This window comes from Neopelma chrysocephalum, unplaced genomic scaffold (genome assembly GCF_003984885.1).
Source record: "Neopelma chrysocephalum unplaced genomic scaffold, ASM398488v2 Primary Assembly neopelma1_125, whole genome shotgun sequence".
Classification (NCBI taxonomy): domain Eukaryota; kingdom Metazoa; phylum Chordata; class Aves; order Passeriformes; family Pipridae; genus Neopelma; species Neopelma chrysocephalum.
In genome coordinates, this window is record NW_020897787.1 from 96,817 (window position 1) to 120,032 (window position 23,216).

General features: G+C 61.0%; 1 protein-coding gene across 1 annotated transcript; it reads left to right on the forward strand.

Moving 5' to 3' along the window:
* The first annotated feature begins 243 nt into the window (after positions 1-243).
* CARMIL2 (capping protein regulator and myosin 1 linker 2) lies at positions 244-23,214 on the forward strand. Its single transcript, XM_027698362.1, has 40 exons — positions 244-350; positions 1,532-1,623; positions 1,755-1,805; positions 2,089-2,148; positions 3,418-3,539; positions 3,856-3,953; positions 4,565-4,635; positions 5,350-5,423; positions 6,443-6,518; positions 6,595-6,683; positions 7,002-7,096; positions 7,260-7,346; positions 7,571-7,680; positions 8,039-8,116; positions 8,245-8,321; positions 8,417-8,521; positions 8,759-8,828; positions 8,985-9,066; positions 9,560-9,656; positions 9,944-10,001; positions 10,528-10,700; positions 11,360-11,428; positions 12,044-12,137; positions 12,211-12,306; positions 12,935-13,063; positions 14,047-14,160; positions 14,291-14,466; positions 14,948-15,035; positions 15,483-15,599; positions 16,092-16,177; positions 17,310-17,505; positions 19,230-19,333; positions 19,750-20,155; positions 20,427-20,546; positions 20,859-20,895; positions 21,074-21,142; positions 21,434-21,739; positions 21,918-22,025; positions 22,275-22,385; positions 22,458-23,214. The coding sequence occupies exons 1-40, from the start codon at positions 311-313 to the stop codon at positions 22,631-22,633; spliced, it is 4,407 nt and encodes a 1,468-aa protein (XP_027554163.1). The 5' UTR covers positions 244-310; the 3' UTR covers positions 22,634-23,214.
* Positions 23,215-23,216: the final 2 nt, after the last annotated feature.

A 23,216-nucleotide genomic window follows, 5' to 3' on the forward strand; every position in this document is an offset into this window, starting at 1 on the left:
TGTCCTGCTCAGCCAGGGGATGCCATGCCGGGGGGGGAAGAAGGGCGCTGGGTAGCGACGCCCCCTCCTCCCGGCGGGGCCGGTGGGCCGTGGGCACCGTCGCTTTCATTTCGCTTCTCTTGCTCAGGCGGTAAATCTCGCCTGACGGGGCAGGAAGAGGCACCGGGGAGGGGGAGGAGGCACCGAGGCTGCGGCGCTGCCGGTTGGTAACCTCAGCGCTTCCTCCCAGCGGGGCGCCTTTCCCGCGGCGCCCAAGGATGCTGCCCTGACACCGGCATCCCCGGGCAGGTGACCCCCGCGGTCCCCGACCATGGCTGCGTCCCCCGGAGGGATCCCCGCTGAGCTGCAAGGTAAGCATCGCCCGCCGCCACCGCGCTGCCGGGGCATCGGTGCCACATGGAAGGCGCCCGTACGGGGCCTGCTCAGCCCCAGTTTGCCGTGCTGGGGTTGGCAGAGCCACTTTCAGGTTCCTCAGCGGCAGCAGCTGAGGTTCAGGGGGGTCCAAGCGGTGTCTGGGGGCTGCTCTGGTCCCCAAAACTCATATGCCTGAGGATTCAGCTTGGACCAAAAGCATCCCCAGATAACCTGTCTCCTCAAGGATGGGGTTCTGCACGGCTCAGGCTGCCTGGTTTGTGGGTACAGCTTGGTGCTCCTCGCTCCCATGGGCTTGGGTTCTCCCAGCCAGTCGGGGGTCCCTGGCAGCTCCCCAGGCAGGCACAGCCTGCAGCCCAGCACGGGGGATGCGTGAAGTGCCACTGCTCCCAGACTTCTCTCATCTGATTGAAAAGCAAAAGACCACAGAGACCTTGGGGTCCTTCAGCCTCATCAGCCCTACCGAGGCTTGAAGTGGGGTGGGAAGGAGCTGGATCACGACGTCCCTGCAGCCTCAGGGCCTGGCTCTACCAGGATGGGTCTGTGGGGGCTCAAGCCACTGCACCACAGGGCTTGGTGTTGTTGTGGAAGCTTGGTTTGCTTCTCATGGCGATGGACAACTGTGGTTCTGGTCCTGTTTCTCCCCATGGGAGGCAGGAATCAGGACAGGTGGGGAGGTGACACTCAAGGCAGGAGCAACGCCCACACTGGTCCAGTGACAGTGGGAGAGACTGGTCTGCGGACACGGGGAGGTTGGTACATGTGACCACCCTGGCTGCTCCGTGGGGAGGAAGGACTTGGGTGCCCATTTGCTCCCCAGTGGTAAATTTAGGAAGGAAAGCAGAGAAATCAGGGCCCTCTTGTCACTCAGTGAGCAAGGCAGCACGGGCAGTGTGAACCAATGACCCCAAAGCCCCGTGCTCAGCCAAGGCTGTGGCAGGGGGTGGAGAAGTGGGTGCATCATTCGAGTAGCAGATGAGACCCACAGCTGGTGAAGTGTGTGGTTTACACGAGAGCAACCAGGGTGTGACTTTCTGGCACGGATGGAGAGGAGTATATTCGAGTGGGGATGCAGGGACAGTGTCCCCAGGGGCAGCGTGTGGAAGAGAACCAAGGTGACTTGGGCCACCTCATTTCATTTGGATGTTGGTCTTTTCAGAGGGCATCACCGCCTTCCTGGGGACGAAGAAGGTGCTCCTGGAGCTGAGTGTCCAGCTGCAGGTGAAGTCCAAGTATGACGACTTCATCTTGGTATGTGTGGAGTCCGGTCTGGTTCCTGCTTTCCTGGTTTCCTCCGGCAGCTGTTTCGTGGCTGCAGTGAGGGACAGGGGTGGCTCCCGGGTCACCACTGTCCCTTGTCACACCAGTGTCCCCCTGCCTAGGTGCTGACGCCCTGGCGAGCGTATGTGCTGCCGGTGATGCTGCCGGTGAGGGTGAGTGTGGGGACCCTGTGCCTGGTACAGCCCTGTGGGGCCTGGGGGGGCATGGGGGGGCTTGGGGCACTGGGATGGGTCACCTCTGGGTCACCTGGGCCACTGGGCCTGGGAAGCCCTGAGGAGCAGGATGAGGAGAGGGTGAAGGGGAGGGGTCTGGTTCAGGGGCTGGGGGCATGGCCAGGCACTATTTGAGGCGTGGGGAAGGGTGGGAGCTGGGGGACACCCTTGGGTCCCCCTTCTCCATCAGCGCTGGGGCTGATCCTGCTCTTCTCACCCACAGGTTCACAGCAGCTTCAGCTTCCTGGAGGTGAGGGAGATGACAGTCCAAGAGCCCAGTGTGGTGAGTGGCCCCAACACCCAGGGCAAAACCAGCCCAGGCACTCCACCAAACTTGTGCCCTCCTTCCCCCATGGGAAACCCTGGTCTCCAGCCCACCACAGGGTCTGGGGGCGTTCTGGTTCCTCGTTGCACACTGAGGGTCACCAGTGATGATCCCTGAGAGCCCCACAGGGTATTTATCTCTTTTCCACCTGAAAATAAATCCTCTTATGGCCTCACCGGGGGAATCACCCTTGGGGCTGGAGGTGCAGGGAGGCACCCAGGGGTGCTGGGTGGGTGCCTGCACCTCTTCTCCTCCAGCAGCTGCAGACAGCACCTGGCCGTGCTCAGCAGGGACAAGGTGACAAATGGCTGCTGGCTTACCAAGGTGAAGACAAATTTAGCAGGACGGTGTTTTAAACCCGGTTAATCCTCTTAGAGAGAGGCAGGCACATAGGGCAGATGCAGCAGTGGGAACCATGGAGAGAAGAACGGGATGCCTTGGCTTGGATGTTTTAGGGCTGTGGTCCTTGTTTACCTCCTGTCTGGTCCTTGTTAACCTCCTGTCTGGCTTCTGCTTGTTAAAGCATCACCAGAGACAGTGGCCTCAGCCTCTAAACAGGGTTTCTGCAGCTCGGGAGGCCGTGAGGCCCCAGGAAAGAACTAAAGGACCTGGGCAGAGACTGAGGGGTGCTGGGGGTTGAAAGCTCAGGGTGGAGGGGGGTGAGACATCTGACTGCGTTATGGAGAGCCCAGGGGTTGTTACTGTGCAGGCAGACCCACGCTCTCCTGCCTCCGCAGCCCCGGGCACCAGCGGAAGCGCCGTCCTCGCCCGGTGCCGGTGGATAATTGTCATCTTGCTCCCACGCCTCAATCAGCGTGTAATTAAATCAGGGAGCGTGTTGCCATGGGATTTTTTTTTTTCCTGGTAGGAACCAAAAGCTAAAAAAGCCTCAAAACCCGATTAGATAGAATTCAGGGAGGAAACCTCCATCCTCCAGCTGCGGCTGCTGCAGGCAGAGGCGAGGCTGTTCTCACCCCGCTGCCTTGGGCTGCCTCTGCATCAGCTTAGCGTGAATTCTGGCGAGGTTTATGCCTTATTCTTGCACGTTGCAGTCTGTTGAATGCATTTTATCCTGAATTCCTGGTGCTCGCAGCCTTCCCTGCGCTCACGGTGCTCCGGCTGGGTTGGCACCGAGGAGCTGATGGCTGTCACCGTCGTGTCTGGGGGCTTGGGGACGCTCTGTGCTGCCAGCTTGCTCAGGCATCTCTCATCCTTTGGACCCCGCAGGTTGTCATAGAAACAGATGCAGCATCTTACGCCTTCCGGTTCATGTCCTTGGATGATTTGGAGCAAGTTGTTATCCATGTCACCATGTCACTTAAGAAGGTCTTTCCAGACTCATCCCTTGGGTAAGGGTCTTCTGCTCCTCAGGGGTGGCTCAGAAAAGTCCCAGATCATGGAATCCTGGTATGGTCAGGGTTGGAAGGTCATCTCGTTCCAACCCTCCTGCCATGGGCAGGGACACCTTCAGCCAGAAGGTCCCAAATGTAGGATGGGCGCACCATAGTGTGTTTTAGCAGGAGCAACGTGGAAAAAGGCCAGACCCTTTGGCTTCCTGACCGAATATTTCTGGCCACCCTATACACAAGGTTACAGCTAAGCATAAAGTGGTGGAGATTCTCTTCTCCCGGCCCACCACCACACATCCCTCTGATCCTTCCCCAGGACACTGCTCAAGAACTCCCCTCCCAGCCTGTATGAGAGGATCCAGCAGATCCTGGACTCGCTGGAGGAAATGCTGCAGAGCAGCCCTGGGCCCTGTGGTAAGTCCTGCTGTAACCTCCCCCAGGCAGGACCAGGAGGGTTTGGAGCAGCCTGGGGACCATTCCAGCCCTGCATCCATCAGCACCAGCTCTGCTGACAGCCCCCACCTCTGCTGGCAGGGCATTGTGGTGGCTTCAGACAGACAGAGCCCTGCTAGTGGGGTCTGCTTTCCCAGCCCACCCTGTCCCCTGGGGCAAGAGCAGGTTTGAAAGGATGTAGTTCCCCAGGAAGCAGCAGGACAGCTGTGGGGAAAGGATGCTCAGCATCCACCTGTGAGGACCTGCAGCTGTAGATGCTGCCTCTCACTTCGCAGAGCATCGCTGCAGAGCTTTTCCTGTAGCCTGGTTTGGAGCAGGATACCTCTGTTATCACCATAGCAATGTGCCTTGCCTGGTATCCTCATGGATCAAGCGAAGCAAACCACAGCCCCCCGAGCTGGGCGATCGCTTTTGGGCTGACAGGAGATCTCTGGCCCCTTTGAGGAGGGAGGGGGGAGCCCTCACCATCCTTCTGACTCCCTGCCATCCCTCTCCTGTTTCCTGCCCTCCCCAGAGGTCTCCTCCGTGTTCCCATGGGAAGGCCTGCCCCCAAGACTGCCTTCTCTTTGCAGGGGGGTTTTCGGAGACCTACGCTGCTCTGTGTGACTACAACGGCTTTGCCTTCCGTGAGGAGATCCAGTGGGTGAGCTGGTCCATCCCAGGGCTGGAGGCAGTGGCAGTGTCACCTGGCGGGCAGGGAAGCAGGATGTTTGTGGGTGCCTCCACTCCAGACAGCAGCCTGGTGGGGCTGCTGGGGCTGGGACATCCCAGAGCTGGGAACCGCAGCTTTGCCTGGCTTGGGTACAGGGCTGGGACATCCCAGGGACCAGAGACATCCCAGGGGTATCCGAGGTGGGAACTGCAGCTTTGCCTGGCTTGAGTGCCCCCTGCTCCTTCTTGGGCTGGAATCAAAGTGCAGGTGGGGGTCAGATGCCTTGGACTAGGTTGTTTCCCATACTGTGACCTAAAGAGAGTCCCCTGAAAATGTGGGACCTTGCTGAATGTCCATAGTAGAGGAGCTCCCTGCTGGGAGCCAGCTATAACAGGACCCCTCTCCCTCTGGGACACTGATCCCCTCCCACCTCTTCCCACACCCTTACTCCCACCAGCCCGGGGTGCATTCCTTCTTCTGGCCAATCCCTGCAAAATTGCTCCAAGACCCACCAATCTGTCCTGCCAAGCTGGGACGTTCCCTGCCACCCAGAGCACCAGGGGAGGTTTTAGGCTTGAGGTTTAGGCAAGGGGCTCCCCAGAAGAGGGTCCCCAAGGGCTCAGCTCCCTCCAGCAGTGCTGGGCACCTGAGCCATGCCCAGGACCAGGTGCTGGGCCTCATCCATGTGTCCGTCTTTCCGGGAAGGACGTGGACAACATTTACCACAGCCAGGACTGCCGGGAGTTCAACCTGCTGGACTTCAGCCACCTGGAGAGCCGGTGAGTCCCCCAGCCGTGCTGCCTGTGGTGCCCCGTGCCACGCCAGCCCTCATCCTCATCCTCCCTGTCCCTGTCAGGGGTGCCCCAACACGCTCCTCTCCTCGTGTTAGATGCATTTATCACTTTACACGCTCCAGGGACGCCACATCTGCAGCCTGATGCTCCCCCGCACCAAATACCACGAGCCCTGTCCCGTGGGGCAACAACCCAGGGTCCAGGCAGCCTCTCTGTTCCTTTTTAACTCTTAAATCAGCCTGTGTGAGCTGCTTACAGGGGTGGAAACCCAACGTCACGGTGGCTTCTGGCAGCTCGTGGCTGTCAGGTGTTTCCCTATGCAAAGCAGCTGGTGCCACTCGCCTCCCCGAAACTTGGCACTGCTCCCTACCAGCCACCCCAAACTTCTGTTATCACCTTATTGTCACCTTATTATCACCTTATTGTCACCTTCTGATATTGGGGCCATGAGCTCAGGCTGTGCCTGGAGTTGTCCCTGTAGGGCTCAGCCGTGTCTCCATCCCAAGAAAGATGGAACAAGGGCTCTGCTCTGGGGTGAGGCTGCAGCAAATCAGAGTTCTGGGCTGAGTGTTTTGGGGAACAGAGGATCCGTGTTCAGCTGGCCAAAAAGGAGATGGTTTTAGAGATTTCTCTGGATGGGGAAGTAAAAAAGAAACTTGTTTCCACTTGAGCAAAACCTGTGGTGTCTTCACATGAGAGCTCAGAATTAAAAAGAATTTGAAACCCAGGGGTTTTAGATAGAAGCATGCAAATAGTTTGAGTAATTTTATTTTGCCCAGGGGAATAATCTGGGGAAGATAAGCTGTGTTTGTGGGTTGCTTTAAACTCATGGACCAATCCTGCTCTGTTGAACACCGTGTTGGGGCACCTTGAGTTTGGGTGTCTTGGGGCATCCCAGGGTTGGGTGTCCTGGGGAACCTCATGGTTGGGTGCTTTGGGGCACCCATTTGGGACCACCCTTGTCTCATCCCGGCCCTGACTCCCTCATCCCTGTCACCCTGCAGAGATGTGGCGCTGAGCGTCGCTGCCTTGTCCTTCAACCTGTGGTTCACCAAGCTCTCCTGCAAGGACTTCAGGCTGGTGAGTGCCGGTGCTGCCGTGCTGGGAGCAGCACAGGTGGCCAGGTTTCCAGAGAGCCTTTCTTCTCCCCTGCCAGAACCAGGAGATTTCGGAGCAGCTGCTCTACATGCTCAGCAAATCGGTGACGCTGGAGGAGCTGGTGCTGGAAAACAGTGGGTTGAAGGCGTAAGTGAAGGGGCTGCAAGGCAGTGATGAGCAGGGTCTTGGCAGCCTGGTGGTGCTTCCCTGAGGGCATGTGCCAGGGGGGTGTTGGTGGCTCCCTGCCCTCCACAGTGTGAAGAACACTGGGAGCAGAGGCCCCCACAGCCTGGAAGGCTGGTGAACCTCACACACCCTCGGAGATGTTCCTGGCTTCTCAGATGGAGCCAGCCCTGCCACAGAGGCAGGACCTGGTGGCTTGTCCCCATAAGGCTGTGAGGCTGGTGGCTGTGGCTCCTGGAGGTGTCCAAACCTCGCTCAGATGGGTGACCCTTCTCCCCACAGTGACTTTGTGCAGAGGATGGCCCAGGCACTCAGCAGCCATCCCGACTCTGTCCTGCACACCATCAACCTCTCTGGCAACCAGCTGGAAGACAGAGGTACCCAAATTCTGGGCTGGGATGAGTTTTCACCCATGAAAACTGATGTTCAGCTCCAGATCCCACCAGCAGCTGCCCCTTGTCCTGGGGGCTGTAGCTCAGGGTGAGATGGACACCCTTCTGTGCTGGCACAGCGATTCAGGGCTCTCTGCTCTTTCATCAGGGATTGCTGCCTTCAGCCGGCACCTGGAGAAGAGTTCCAAGAGTCTGCAGAGCCTCAGCTTGGCCAGGACGATGCTCACAGCCAAAGGTACAGCCCAGGTGCCCTTGGGAGGCTGAGCACGGCAGCTCTCGGGGCCAACCCAGCACAAAAGGGGTGGCTGGAGGGGCCACATGGACACCCTGGAAAGGGCATCTTCATGGATGCGATGTCCTGCTGCCCCAGCTGGAGGGTAATGCCCCTTCCTCTGCTCCACGGCTCTCCCCAGTGCAGGGAACCTGTGGCCACCCATCTCTCCCCCTCTATTCAAGCAGGGATGAGCACACTGTGCAAGGCCCTGGCAGATAACAAAGCCATTGGATTCTCCCTCCGGCACCTGGACCTCTCTGGAAACCCCGGCACCCTGGCTGGGGATGACATCAGCGTGAGTACCCACGATGTGATGGGGTGACACTGCCTGGGATCCGTCCCCACCATGGTTTGGATGGCTTTGGTATCCTGGGGTCCGTGCCCAACCTTCCAGCACCCCAGGGATGGGAATGTCACAGCTGAGACACCCCCCAAACTGCCCAGGAGCAGCTGGGGAAGCCCTGGGGACATCCCTCTGCATCTCCTTGTGGGCGGGTGGGAGATGCCACCTGGAGCAAGGATGTATCCCATGAGTGAGTGGGTCCCTCTGTGCAGGAGGGAGGAGACAGGCTGGAGCTGGGATTTCAGGGCTGCTGAGTGGGGGGGGGGGTTCAGGGTCCTGGGCAGAGCTGCTGATCCCCCTCTGCCCACAGAACCTGCAGATCCTCCTCCGCCAGTGCCACTCTCTGTCCCACCTCAGCCTGGCTGGCACGGACTGCCCTCTGGATGCTGTGAGTACCCACCGAGGGGATCCTGGCAGTGAGACCCTGCCCTCAGTGCCCCTCCACCCCTGGGCCGTGTGAGGGGCTGTGGCACCTCTGTGTCCTCCTCCACACAACCTGCCTCCCCACCCTGGCAGCTCTTTGGAGCCCTGGTCCACGGGTGCCACAACAGCCTCATCCACCTGGATCTCTCCAAAAACGTGTACTCCCACAAGTAAGGCCCCGGGACGGCACGAGGGGACTGTGGTACCCGGGCAGGTGGCTGGTGCTGGGTGACAGGTGACGCCACGTTGTGCCCATCCTTTTCAGGAGGGTGAAAACCATCTCCCCTGACGTCAAGGAGTTTTTCAGCCAGGCCTGTGCCCTCAGGCACGTCTCCCTGGCAGGTACCAAGCTGCCTGCGGACGTGGTGAGGTGAGGTTGGGCTGTGAGTCCACCCAGGGGAGTGGATTTGGGGTGAGCACAATCCAGGGGGGACCTCCCAGAGGGCTGGCGGGGAGGATGAGTGGATGGGGCTGTGGGAGGCAGAGCTCTGGGAAGGATGTTTTCTCCAGCATCCCAATCCCACTGCCTGGACCCTTGGGGGTGCCCCACGGCATGTGCTGCTGCCCCCATTTCTTGCACCCATGGGGGCTTTGGTGACTTTTCCAGGGCGTTGCTGCAAGGGCTGGCAGACAACAGCCACATCAGTGACCTGCACCTGGATCTTAGCAGCTGTGAGGTGAGGGGCCAGCACCCATGGGTGCCAGCAACCCTGCCAGGTCCCACTGCAGCAGTCAGGGGAGGTCTGTGCCCTGTCTGACCTTCCCCACATCAGGATCCCGTTTGCAGGGCTCGGTGCCTCCCCTTGTACTGATGTCTTGCTGTTTCTTCCAAGCTGAGGTCAGCGGGGGCCCAAGTCATCCAGGATCTCATCCCTGATGCCAGCTCCATCAGCAGCCTGGACTTGTCTGACAATGGTAGGTTGCTTTTTCCCGGCCTGGGAGAAGATCTCCTCCATCTCCTGGATCTCACCAGATTTCCCTGGGGATGGTGGATCTATGAGGATGGGAGTGCAGGCAGCTGCCTGCAAGGTGTGAGAACTCCCCTCATGCTGCCCAGGGTGGTGGAGGGCACATCTCTGGGGGATGGCAGAAAGTAAGTGCCACCTACAGCTCCATGAGTGCCCCCATGGCTCAGAACAGCGCTGGCACCCCAAACAGCAGGAGTGCCCAGAGAGGGTGCTCCTTCCCTGGGGATCCTCATTCCTCAGGGACTCTGGCTGTGCACAGGTTTTCAGTCTCCTTGAGGGAGCCAGGAAGGGAGGAAGGTGCTCAGGAGCTCCCTGAGCATCTCTCCACCATCCCGTGGTAGCAGTTTGGTGGCTCTGCAGGTCTCCTGTGAGGGACCACCTTGATGGCACCTCTGTGGACTGCTTGGAGCATCCTGGTGGGTGTCTCCCATCTCTTGCAGGCTTTGACCCTGACATGGTGACACTGGTGCTCTCCATTGGCAGAAGCAAGTCCATTAGGCATGTCTCTCTGGGGAAGAACTTCAACATCAAATCCAAGTAGGTGCAAAGCTGCAGCACCCAGGCCGGGAGCCATCCTGGCACCGTGCACCCCCCTCCACTCTCTCTCCCCATCGAAAGCCCAGGGGCTGGTAGGAATTGCCTGCCCATCCTGGCTGCTCCAGACCAGCATGGAGCCAGGGGCTGTGGGGGGACAATTGCCAGCAACTGGTGCAGTCCCAGGGATGGGTTGTAGCGTCAGGCAAGAGTGGGAGGGAGGATGGAGCTCTGCCAGCTGCCTCTGTGGCCTGGGGGATGCACATGTAACCCCCCCACCTCTCCTGCAGGGAAGGACTGTTGGATGTCCTGCACCGCATCGTCCAGCTCACCCAGGAGGAGGACTGTGTAAGTCCAGCTTGCCCTCAGCCACCCCAACCATCCCACCTGTGCTCCTGGTCTCCCTCTGCCACCACTGTGCAGCCTCCATGCCAGGGTGCCATCCAGATCCCTCCCTGGGAGCAAACCTTCCTCCCTCCCACTGCCATTCAAACCCTTCTGCTTTTATTTTCCTCCGTCTGAAGCAGATGCTCAGACAGAGAAGTGGGAACTTTTCCTGTTCATCTGGGAAAGCTGGAGCCTGAGTCTGGCTAAAGGCACGGAGGAGACACTTGGTGTAACCTGGATGCAGCCCAGCTTTCCAAAAAAAATCCCTCTTTTCTCCCCACTGCCTGGCAGGCATCTGAGCTAAATCCAGGCTGTTGCCTAAGCACCCATTGCCCTCCTGTTTCTCGGGGTGCACCATCACTTGGTGCCTCCAAAACCAGCCCCAGCCCCGAGGCTTCTGGACAAGGATGGAGGCTGTGTCTGCGAGGGTGACGTGCGCCCTGACACGTGCCCTGGCCACCTCTCCCCCTCCTTGTCCCCTTTCCAGCCTCTCCAGTCACTGTCCGTGGCTGAATCACGCCTCAAACTGGGAACCAACGTGCTGCTGAGCGCCCTGGGCAGCAACACCAGCCTCACTGCTCTGGACATCAGCGGCAACGCCATGGGGGACACGGGGGCCAAGATGCTCGCCAAGGCCCTGCAGATCAACACCAAGCTCAGGTAGCAGCCGGTCTATGTCACCCTGTGGGTGCCCAGTGGCGGGCGGTCCTGGTCAGGATGCTGGTGCCATCAGAGGAGGCTTGTCTTGGTTCCTGGTGACCATGGATGTGGTCCTGGACAATTCCTGGTGCACTGTCAGATGCTGTGGTCACGTGTTGTGCTCATGGCAGCCACTAGAAGGGAACATGCTCCCTTGGGCAGGGAACATGTGAGGGCCAAGAGAGCGGCTCAGTCCCTGCCCCAACATTTGCCAGCTCTTTGCCAGGCTCCTGCACAGCCCAGTGTGCTGCAGACAGAGCTTTGCAGTCACTGCCCTCCCACACACTCTGCTATCAGTTCCTAAAACGCCATTTTTTGACGACATTGTGCCCACAAAACCAAGGCGGGGTGTCTGCAGGGGACAGGGAAGGGTGTCATGGCCAGGGCTGCTCCTCTGGGGGACATCTGCCCCTGCCAGCAGGATGGTACCTGACTGTGTCCTCCCAGCCTTTCACTCCCTCCCGCCTAATTTACAGCTCCTTGCAAAGTCCCACTTTGGATTTTGAAAACTTAAGTTCAGGTTTTTAACCCCATTTTCAGGTTTTCTGGTGCCTTGGGCTCGCACCCACCTCAGGGCTGTGTGGGTGCAGCAGGGCTCACCCATGTCCTTCTCTGTGCAGGACTGTGGTTTGGGACAGGAACAACACAACTGCCCACGGGCTCCTGGAGGTGGCTCAAGCTTTGGAGAGGTAAGGAAGGAGCTTCTTGGTCCTCCTGGCTTGCTACTGCCATGCAAAAGAGCCTCTGTCACCAGGATATCACTGTCCCCAGGGCCTCTTGTCCCCTTGGAGCTGTAAGGACATCACACAGTTGCATACATGTCCCAAGGGAGGTGGTCTACAGCTCTGGCCTTGCAGCCAGCAAACCAACCTGCCACTGTTTCGTGATGACACCTTCAACCCCAGGGTCTCCCTGAGCAACCAGCACAGCCTCGTGTCACCCACGGAGCCCCCAGCAAGTGCAGGGAGGATCTGCTGGTGGTGCTGAGGTGATGCTCTTCTCCTCCTGCTGAGCACACCCGCTGAGCACACCCACCTTCGGGTCTGGTGCTTGGCTGTGCAGGTTCCCTGGAGGTCTGAAGAAAGGAGGTGTGCGTGGAGAGCCTGGGCAGGTGGTCGCTGCCTCCCCGTCAGGGTTTGCTGACGGCCAGAGTTTGGCCATCCCTATCTCCAGGGCTGGACCTTGGGGCAATGTCCAGGCTGCCATTGGGTGGGCTCTGGACCTGTGTCATGTCTGTGGGGACAGGAAGGGTGGGGATGAGCGCTGGGTCCAGCAGCACCTGCTCACTCCTCGCTGCCTCACAGGAACTACACCCTCAAGTCGATGCCGCTGCCCATGAGCGACGTGGCGCAGGCGTATCGCAGCAACCCCGAGAGGACGGAGCAGGCCGTGCACAAGGTGAGGGGATGTGGGCTGAGGGGTGCAGGGCTGGCTGCCACCCACGCTGCTCATGGCCCCCTTGCCTCTGCAGCTCCAGTCCTGCCTGACCAGGAACCAGCTGCGGCAGACGCTGCCGGCCCAGACCTTCCGGCTGCAGCAGGGCATCCTCACCACCTCTTCTGAACAGGTTTGATGGCCCAGTTGCTGCACGGGGCTGCTCTCCCCCGCCCCAAATGGCCCTGGCTTGCTAGTTTGAGCTCTTGCAAGCAGCACAACCCCCTTTTCACCTTTCCTGAGTGGAGGGCAGAGCAGATTGGAGGGATGGAACAGGTTGCCCAGAGAGGTGGGAGATGCCCCATCCCTGGAAGTGTTCAAGACCAGGCTGGATGGGGCTTGGAGCAACCTGGCCCAGTGGAAGGTGTCCCTGCCCATGGCAGGGGGGTTGGAACTAAATGGCCTTTAAGATCCCTTCCAACCCATATCATTCCACAGTTCTGTGATGGGAATGGGGCTGGGCAGAAAGCAGATCTCCAAGGAACCCTCCTGGTTGCATCCATGCATTTCATGCATATGCAAAGCTGAGATAACTTGCTGCTACACTACCCCATACAGCGTGTTCCCAGCAATCTGTGCACTCTCTCAAGCAAGTCCCTGCCATGTGGCATCCCTGGTTATTAGGCAGGGTTGCTCTGGGGGGCTGCAGCCTGCCTGTGCCCCCACCGAGCAGTCTTTTCTCCGGGAGCACCACGGCAGGGAAGGGAACTGGCAGTGCTGCTCTGGCGCCGGCACATGACGCAAACCTCTCCGTGCTCCAGATGGTGAATGAGATCTGCCTGAGCGTGCAGAAGCACGTCGACATCCTCAGCACCTGCCCGGGCAGGGAGGTGCAGGCGGACATCCTCTGTGCGGAGGAGGCCATCAGGAACGCCAACCTCTCCGTCAGCGTGAGTGCCCCGCGCGGGAAACCCCCTCGGCTCAGCCGGCACCAGCTCGGGATCGAAGCGGGGCATTGATCAGTTAATGGCATCATTAACCAGCAGTCAGGGAACGCCAGAATGTCGATGCAACAGATGCACGTCACCGAGCATCTGCGGACGTTAGAAAACAGCTGAGGATTTCTGAATTCCCTTCTAGAGCAAGGGTCGAAACGCTCTCAGTCCCCTCGCCCCCAAGGCACACAGTTGTGTGCACCCCCCAGGGGAAGCAGAGGTTACAAGTGCACCCTCTCTTTTTTATCCCGTGCTCGCACACCCCTCCTTTGGAGAGGTGACTGCTCCAGCTTTGGGCACACCCTACAACCCAGAGATGCCCACACTGGTGAGAAACCTCCCTGCATCCCTGAGGGGTTGTCCTCCCTGGCGCACCCTCATCCCACCCTAGTGATGGGAGTGCTCCATCAGCCCACGATGAAATCCACCACGCTGGCTGGGCAGCTCCTGGCACTGTCAGATCTGGTTTGATTCTCTTGGTCCTGTTTCTCTCTCCCCATTGCACCTTTTCCTCCTCTTCCTCCTCTGCTTCTCTTCAAACCATCTCTTTTCCCTTTTTCCCAACTCTCTCGGCACCCCCCTGGGTACTTAATCTGGTGGAGATAGAACTTAAGAGGACAGTGCTGTTGTTGGAAAGGTGGTGAAAGGGATGGGAAACCATCTCTGCTGATGCAGGCAGCAGTGCAAGGGTGTACAGGAGGGAAGGGAGGGTCAGTGGGTGGTGGGGAGCAGTTGAGGGTCCATCTGGGGGACACAGGGACTCTGAGGGACTAGGATGCCCCACCCTGACCCAGCAAAGCCAAGTCTCTGGGTCTGCCCAGCTGATGCAGGTGATGCTCTTCCATGGCACAGTCACGGATGCTGGCTGAGCATGGGAGGATGGGAAGCGAAGACGAGGTGGCGTGGGATGATCCATAACATCCCTCTTCCCACGACAGATCCTACCCCTCCTGTATGAAGCAGGGAACACCCCATACCAGAATGGCAAGCTGCAGCACAAGCTGGAGTGTCTGACAGAGGAAGCATCACAGACCTGCAGCTGGGAAATCCAGGTGGGCACCCATGGGCAGCACGGGATATTCATCAGCCTTGGCCCGAGGATAAGGGAGATGGTGCCTCCTGGGAACCACGTGAATCCAGACAGAAAGGCACCAAACCTCGCCTTTGTCCCCCAAACTGCAGGCGATCATGCAGGCGGTGCTGGACACGGTGCACAGCCTGTGCCCAGACGTGGTGCAGAAGAGCGGGGTCAGGGATCAGCTGGTCAATGCGATGTCGGAGCGGATCTGCCTCCAGGACCACCTCAGCCTCAGTGCCGTCCTGGACCAGATGGTCACCGATGTCTTCAGCAAGCTGAAGTGGGTGATGTGCCGTTCTTCCTCCTGGCTCAGCGGCTGTCACTCACTCACGGGGCCAGAGGAAGATTTTGGGGGCTGCCCACCAACTTCCCCTCTCCCTACATTGTGGTGGTGATGTGCTGGGTCCTGTCGCTGCGTTTTCCCAGCCGTGGCTTTGCTTCCTGCTTGACCCTAGTTTGGATGTGTCCCTGGGAAGCTGGGGGGGTTCAATGGGATGATTTGCCTGCAGGCACACCCCTGTGGCTGGCAGAGGGGAGCCCAAACCATCAATGTGGGAATGCACTTGGCATCCTCCATCCCAGCCAGCACCTGTTGCCATTCCTGCTCTGGCAGCACAAACCCAGTGAGCCGCAGCGCAGGGCATATCCTGGGTGCCACAGCCAAGCATCCATCTCCTCAGCAGGCTTTCCCTGGGGGGGGGCTGGCTCCATGGCTTGCAGGGGGCGGGTGCTGACCCTGACACCACTCTTTCTGCTCCCAGTGAAATCAAGCTGTCCATCACAGCCGCTGCGGCCGACTGCATCGTGGATGCTGTGCTGGGAGACCTGACCATCGCCCAGTGCAAACTGGTGAGCGCCAGGGGCACCAGCACCTGCGGGATAGGGATGTGGTGCTGGGATGTGGGATAGGGGTACCCCAGCATTGCCCGGGCACCAGCCAACACTATCACCGCAGATCTGCAGTCTGAGAAGCAGGACAATTTCCACCCAGGCTGGGTTTTCCTCCCAGGTAATCCTCTCCTGGTGTGGTCACAGCAACATTAACACCTTTTATCAAAGTCCTTCAGCTGCTGCCGTGTGGTGTGGTGGGGGGTGCTGGGGTGAAGCCGGGCGCTGGCCACTCGTGCACTGGGGCAGGCGCGGGGCAGCTGCGCTGGGGCTGGCAGCCGGCTAATCAGGCCTAAATCCGCTCACAAATCCCAGCCGTGGGTAGGGAGAGGAGCAGCACGGAGCACACAGGGCAGCCAGGCGCGCTTCAGCCCCTGGGATAATTTAAGCGCTTCCTAATGGTTTTAGGCAGAGAGCCTCTCCAAGCAGGGGCTCGACCTCCTGGTGCTGCTGCCGGAGTCGGCTGAGGACGATGCCACCGCGCTGGCGAGGGGCAAGAATCCTCTGGACCTCGCCGCAGAGGAGGTAGGGTCCAAACCCAGCGCTGCCGCGTGATGCCCGCGCTGTAACCACCTTTTATCCGCCTTACCGGATGATGCCGGGCTTAGCGCCGGAGCCTCTCCGGGTGCATGCACCCCCCAGCACCCCCCCAGGGCAGTGCTAAGGCAATTAGTGCTGGGAAATGGGACCATTAGCCTGCCAGGCCATGCTGCTGGCACCGGGAGTTTGCCCTTGTGGTGGCCCAGCTGGTCCTGGCCGTTTGCACCCTCTCCCGCTGTTGTTGCTCTGGGATCCAGTGTGCTGCCAGGTCCTGGATGGGGAAGTATTCAACCCGGCGTCATGGGGGGGTTTGGAGCTGGGACAAGATCAGGGGGTGCAGTGCTGTGGGTCTGGGGGTGACGGGGGGATTGCGCCCATCACCTGGCAAAGCCTGGCTGGCTCCAGCTGCCACGGGATGCCACTCAGCACAGCCAGCTTGTCCACGCCGAAGCCGCCACCATCCCTGTCTCCCTGCAGTACAAGATGGCCCTGCGGAGGAAAAACAAGCATTTCAGGAGCATTCGGCCCACGCCAAGTGTGAGAAGTAAGGTCACCGCGGAACCGTCCCCCTGCTGTGGCTCAGCTGGGGCAGGGCAGGGGCGGGGGGCTCGCAGCAGCTGTTTGGGGGGCTGGTGGGCAGAGCCCTCCATGGTGATGCCACAGGCTGTGGGCAGCAGGAGCTGGACCCTTTGGGGAGCCTCTCCCAGTGCTGTGGTTGGGGTCTGTGGGGAGAGCTCACCCTGACCTTGCTCTTGTGCTGGTTTGGGGAGGTCAGCTGGCTCAGTGCCCTTGGGCGGTGGGGTGAATGCCCTGAGCTCTCTCCTCGTGTAGCCAGGCAGGGGTGGAAGGTTTATCCGTGACTGTGGAAGGCATGGCATCTCCCACAGCCATCCCAGGGACCACCCCGGGCATGGGCATCACCCACCCATCCACTCACCCAACAAACCCAGGGAGAAGACATTGTCCATGGGTTCTCCTTGCTGCTGGTGTTGTCCCTAGAGCCCTGCGTGCCTAGGAAGGGGAGGAGGGCATAGGAGGGGCACAGGCAATGAGCAGCTGATGGGCAACTTCAGCTTTTCAGTGCCTTGGCTAAAGCAGAGCTTGTGCCAGACTCCAGTGCCCAGCACCCCGGTGTCCCCAGGTGACTCCTGGTGTCCCTGAGCCCCACAGCATCCTGACCCCCAACCTAGGGAGTACACGGGGGGGCTGTGAGGAGCTGCCTGCAGGGCAAAACGGGTGTGTTTGAGGGTGCTGCTCGTCGGGCCAGCGCTGGCAGAGCTCGTTCCGTACCACCGCTGCCTGCCGCAGGTTTCGGCTGCGGGGCTCCGCTCCGTCCCAGCCCGAGCATCTCCCCGCATCCCCCCCGGCATCCCCTGCACGCCAACCTCCAGCGGCGGTGGCAGGATCCATCCCGGGCTGCGCCGCAAAGCCGCCACGCGCGCTCCCGGCGGGCACGGCCACGCTCCCCTCCCCGCGGCGGAGCCAGCGCCCCGCTGACCCTCCGCGCGTGGGCGAAGGTGACGGCGTCGGCGATGATGATGATGATGATGATGATGATGATGATGATGGGGAGGCCTGCCGAGGCCGGGCGTCAACAAGGACCCTCTCGCCTCTCGTAGGTGTGTCGGAGCTGGAGCCGGCGGCGGGTCGAGACGCCAGCGGGCTCCGAGCTCACCGGGCGCCGCCGTCACTCAGCCCCGCCGCGCCGCCGGCACGCCCTGCCTCCACAAAGGATGCTGAGCCTGCGAGCGGCTCGCTCCCCGCCACGCAGCCTGCCACCGCCACCGGATTCCTTATGGACCTGCCGACCGCCGGCGAGAAGCTGGAGCATTGCACCAAAGCCAGGCCCCGGCCCAACCGCCGGCACAAGCAGCCGCCCAGCAAGCCCAATGTAAGGAGGGGGGGGCGCGGCTGGCAAGGGGTGGTGGTGTGTATTTGGTGTGTTTTTCCCGGTTTTTTTTCCGCTTGGGTGAATTATTGCGGTCAGTGTTTGTTGCAAGGCAGGAAAATGAGATGCGAGGAGGCGCGGTGGGTTTATTATCCTGCATTTCAGCTGCTACCGGAGCCTCCTCCTCGGAGGGGGGCTGCCCCAAAGGATGGGCAAGGGGACTGAGGGGGGGGGGAGGCGAGAGGGATCATCCATCCCCTTTCCTGCTGAGCGGTGGGAGCCGGCAAGGAGGCAGGGAGGAATGAAAAAACCCGCAGAGTTTGGGCGCAGAGGGCCGGCGATGCGTTCGGCAATGGCTCCGGCTGCCTCCCTCCCTCCTGCGCTCAGTTTGCTCCCCCTCATCCAAAACCCATCGTCCCTGAAGCACCGGTGGCCGCCACGGCTCCCAGTGATGCCGGTAGGGCTCTGCCAGCTGTGGCAGGGTGGGTTTTGCTTTGCCCCCCATCCAACAGACAAGTGGATGGGGATATCCTGCCTTTACACCCCCTTTCCCAAAGGAAAAGTAACTTTTGGGTGCAGTCGGTGGTAAGTCCAGCTCCGTCGCTGTCCCTGGGGCTGGATCCTGCTGGCATCACCTTGTCCCCGTGCCACCGTGATGCAGCTGGATCCTTTCACCTGCTGGAAAGCCCCGGCTTGCATGGCCACAGTGATGCTTGCCCTTGGATCGCAGTGGGATCAGCGCTGGCGCGGGGCCGGAGGAGAGGCAGGAGCTGTGTCCCACAGGCAGGGTGGGTGCTGGAGGCTGGCAGGGCCAGGCAGGGCCGGGGGACCATCACCCTGCAGTGGGACAGGCACGCCTGGCACCCAGGGTGGGCCAAGGCTTGAGCAAGGACAGGATTTGATGGATGTGATGTGACAGGGAGAGCAGATCTCAGATGGCTGGAATGGCTCCTGAACGGCATCAATCCAGCCGTAATGAAAAGTCGTTATGGATTGAAATGTCACCGGTGGGGAAGCACCTCCCTCTCATCGATAGGAAGCCACTGATGCGGTGCCACATGCCAGGGAGAGGAAGGTGCCATGGAGGAAGGCTTGGCCATGGCGTGGACCGTTTGGCCATGGGGATGGACTGAGTGGCCTTCATGCAGGCTGTGGTGACGCTCCAAGGCTGGAGTTGAAGCATCTGAAGGATGCAGATGTGGGGCCCCTGCAGGTCACCTGCCCCATCACCCACCAGCAGCGTGGGGTCCCCTCCTTGGAGCTCAAAGGGAGGAAGCATCCCTGCCAAAGGCTTCTCCCACAGGACCAGCAGGGTCAGAGGCCTGACCCAGCTCTAGGAGGGCTTTGGCAGGATTTGCCATTGTGTGTCACCCAGAAGGGTCAGAACCACCTGACCTGGGTGTAACACAAGTGTGCCTGAGCAAGTATGGGTGCCATACCCAGCCACTGTGCTGGGGAGCCCCACATGTGGCACCCAGGGGGGCGAGGGGCTGGCAGGAGCCCGGGGCTGGCTGGAGCCTCCCAATGCTCAAAGGATGCAGCAGGATTAGAGCTGGGATGCAGCTGATAACGCTGTGGTCTGGCTTTCATGCTGGGTACGAGATGGAGGGTGCCAGCACCTGTCCTGTGCGGGCACCCACTTGTTTGTGTGCAGGCGTGGGCGACGCCTCTTTTTTCCTGGGGGAACCTTTGCCCCACGCTGGGCTCACAGCCCTGGTTGCTCACAGGTACAGCCCGTGGCCTGCGAGAACAGCGAGGACAGGAGCATCACCCGCGTGGACGAGGGGCTGGAGGATTTCTTTGCCAAGAGGCTCATCACAGAAGCGCTGCCGTAAGCCTGGGGGGATCCCAGGGCCCCTCACCTGCCCAGCACCCTGGCACACACCCATCCCTGGGATTTCAGCAGCCACCCCTGCAAACCCTGCTGGTCCCAGTGCCAAAGGGATGCTGGGGAAAGCAGCACACCAAGGGGCATTACCCAGGACAAGGCTGGGGGGGGAGGACTGGGATAGCAGCCAGGGGGTGCAGGATGTGGCCATGGGGTCTGTCCTGCACTGGGGAGGCTATGAGGCAGCACCCACGGGAGCCCTCACTGGGAATGGGTGCCCTTGGCAGGATACTGTCATCTCAGGTGGGGTGTCCAGGGTCTCTGGATCCATCCTGTTGAGGTGGGTGGGGGGAAAAAGCTGATCCCTTGTCCCTCAGCAACCTGGAGCTCACCTTTCCCAATGCTTCATCTCTCCCCAGCCCTGCGGCTCCAGAGACCTGCCCAGGATCAGCCCCTCTGGCTCCCTCCGGCTCCCGCACCCTCAAGAAGAAAATCGGGAATTTTTTTGCCTTCAAGAAACCCAAATCCAGCCGGGGCTCGAGGTGTGAGAAGGAGCCCGAGGGTGTTCCCGCTGCCCCCAGGAGCAGGCGCTCAATGCTCAGTGACATTTTACGAGCCCCCAGCAGGGCGGGCGAGGCGGGGAAGCCACTGAGTAAATCGGAGGAGGGGGGACTCGCTGCTGAGCCCCAGGGAGAGCCTGAGCACTGCCAGACCCCAGACTCTGCCCGGAGGATCCGGCCCAAGTACTCTCGGGAGGGCAAATCCCAGTCACTCATCTTGCTGTCCGGGGAGGACGAGGATGCGCTGGGGGTCAGGCATGACAAGGTGAGCACTGCCACGGTCACCGAGCCACCACTGCTGGTTGGCTCTCCCAGTGTGCGCTGCTCCCACCCGTGGATGCTGGTGATGGGGTCACCAGGGAATGCAGGGACACCGGAGCGATGGCTGGGGATGTCCCCACTGGGTCATGTCCGTGTCACCATCTCCCGGTGGCACACTTGGGGTTGGGGACCTGGGTGCTCCCCAGGCGGGCAGGTGGGTGCTGTAGGTGCTGTGGCTGGTCCGTGTCCCTGGCAGGGCTGTGTCTCTCCTGCAGAAGAGGCACCTGGAGAAGAGCGAGGGGGAGCTGTCCAGCTCCTTCGAGCAGCGTGTGCAGGTCATGCTCCACCGCATCGGTGTCACCAAGGGCCCGGCTGCTGAGAGCAAGAAGCTGCAGGTGGGGAGTGGCTCCATTTTCAGGATGGATCCTGCACCCCCGGGGTGGGTGGAGATGGTGGTCCATGGGATGAGGGGGGTGGCATCTCTGTGCTGCCACTGCTCATGGCCTCTGCCCTGTCACCTAACCCTCTGCAAGGGGACTGATATGTGGGTTCCTAGGTGCTGTGTGGTGTCTGTCTGTCTGTCTATCTCTCCTTCTCTGTCATGCAGCCACCCCAGAGCCTGGCAGCACCCTGCCCTCTGCCAGCCATCATCCCTGTGGGTGCTGCCACCCTGACATCCCCCTTACACGGTTTCTTTCCCCTTGCAGAACAAAGACAGCGAGATCAAGAAAGCCGGCTCAGACGGTGAGGGGCTGCACCCTCCCCACCCTGACCCCCACCCAGCTGGGCACCCATGGATGGGCATGGGCTGGCCCTCTTGGGCTCCCAGCTGCAGGTCCCACCACATCCTACCCTTGCTGGGTGCTGGTGGCACAGGGCAGGCCCCAGCTCACTGATGCTGGCCGGTGGCTTGTGCTTGCAGGGGATATCGTGGACAGCTCTGCGGACTCCCCCCCATCTCTGAAGGCCCGCACACACTCTGTGTCCACAGGTGGGTTACCAGTGGGTGCCAAGGGGGGGTCTCACCAGCCCCCAGGGCAGAAGGCTTTGTTATCTCTCCTAGCACCAAGTGTGGGGATTGGAGCCAAGAGGGACTGGTGGGCACAGGCACCTGGGCAGGGTCCCGCCCTCCAGAGAGTGCCCTGCACCCACGGATGCCCATCCCTGGTGATGGTGGATGGACACCCAGCCCATTGCCCAGCCCCTGGGCTGGCTGCAGGCTGGTTCCCAGCACCAGCCTACACTTCTGGACACTCACAGCTCCCTCCTGCCTGCCCCACAGACGCGCCCTTCCGCAGCCCGGCCGCTGTGATGGAGCCCAGCGCCGAGCCCCGGCCAGCCTGGAAAGCCCTGGGGAGGCAGCTGACTGCTGAGCCACTGGGCACCAGCTCCGACCAGCCCCGGCGCTCCTTCATCCTGCCCGAGCCCGGCGGGCTGCTGGAGCCCGGGGGCCGGGAGGGCTGGAGCAGCAGCCTCCCACGGCTGGGCAGGAACGTGCCGGCGGTGCTGCCGCGGAGGGTCAGCCATGGTGGGGAGGTGGGTGCTGGCAGCCCCCTGCCCACCCCGCCCGCACTGCCCGACACCGAAGGTAGGGATGCATGAGCTGCCCGTGGGGGGTCCCCCATCCCACTGCTGGCCTGTTCTTGGAGCCCTTGGGAAGCGAGGGCAGCGGGGAGCCAAGCGACCAGTGCTGGGTGCTGATGGGGGCTGTGAGGAAGCCGGGGTGCTGCAGGCTCCCCCACAATGACACCTCCCCGCTTTTCCAGACAACCGGCTGATGGCACGGCTGGCAGCGCCACGGGGGACCGGCCGCCGAGCTCTGTCCGTCCATGAGGAGCAGCTCAGGGAGCCCGAGTGCCCGGCAGAGCTGGGAAGTAAGTTGGGGCTGGAGTGGGACCTCAAAACCCCCCTTGCATCCAACACCAGCAGAGGTGGGTGGTGGCATTCCATGTGGGTGGTGGTGCTCCCTGTCCCGGCTGATGGGTGGCAGCCTGTGGTGCCAGGGTGATAGGCAAAGGCACGGCCACACTGGGAAGTGCCCAAGGGGAACTTGGCAATGAGTTCTGGCAGGAGCCAGGCTGCTGCACCCCACCGCAACACGGGGCTGGGTTGTGTTTCCCCAGTGGGCACCGTTCCCCTGCGCCTGCGGCGGTCGCCTGTGCTCAGGCACAGGACCAAGCACGAGTCCCTCTCAGAGATGGAGGGTGAGCCCGGACCGTCCTCGGACGCTGAAGGTGAGACACGATGCTAAAGCAGGCGCTGGGGTACGGAGGGTCCCACCATGCTCACAGCTGTGACCTCTCCAGGTGCCACGCCGCAGGACTGGCCCCGTGCTGGGCTGGAGGAGCCGCAGGCTGGCACAGGCACGGACGGTGAGCGGCCGCAAGCCCTGGCACAAACTGTTGGGAATGCACAAGACTCAGCTGCCGTAGACCAAAGACGCCCGGTGCCGGGCCGGGAGGAGCCGGCCCTGGGACAGTGAAAGCCCCTGCATGTCACCACACTGTTCCCAATAAAACCCTGCAAGCAAGTGCACGGTGCCGGGGTGCTTGGCCAGCTGGGGTGCGGAGAGACGGGGCACCAGGCTGGCGAGGATGTGCCAACGATGGCATCGCCCAACTTGTGCCACGGGGACAAGCCAGGCCACCAGCATCGCCCAGGATGCCCAGGGACCGTGCCAGAGCCTGCAGGACGCATTGAGCGGTGTCACGGGCTGCAGGGGGGAGAGCCGGTGATTTTTCGGCAGCCAGCTATTTTTAGGAAGTGTTCCCAAGGCGCTTTCACCACTCCAGCTCCTCGCCCCATGGGGTGCCGCTCCCTCCAGCCCCCGCAAGACGCAGGCTTCCATCAGCGGGACCACGATCCCCCCCAGCATTCCAGCACGCAGCTCCAGCCCCGCAGATCCCCGACGGCACCAGCGCCATCCCGACACCCCAGTGGCTTTCTCCTGCGCTGCCCTTCGCTCCGGACCAAACGCGTTCCTTACACAGATGTTTACGACAAAGCAAGATGCTTGTTTTTGGTTTGGTTTTATTTCTTCTTCTTCTTCTTTTTTTTTTTTTTTT

Excerpts from the sequence above, each read along its gene's own strand:
- CARMIL2 (XM_027698362.1), top strand. The coding sequence starts at position 311 with ATGGCTGCGTCCCCCGGAGGGATCCCCGCTGAGCTGCAAG. Across the intron at positions 7,681-8,038 it reads TGGCTGGGGATGACATCAGC|AACCTGCAGATCCTCCTCCG; the intron begins GTGAGTACCCAC and ends CTCTGCCCACAG. Across the intron at positions 10,701-11,359 it reads CAGATCAACACCAAGCTCAG|GACTGTGGTTTGGGACAGGA; the intron begins GTAGCAGCCGGT and ends TTCTCTGTGCAG.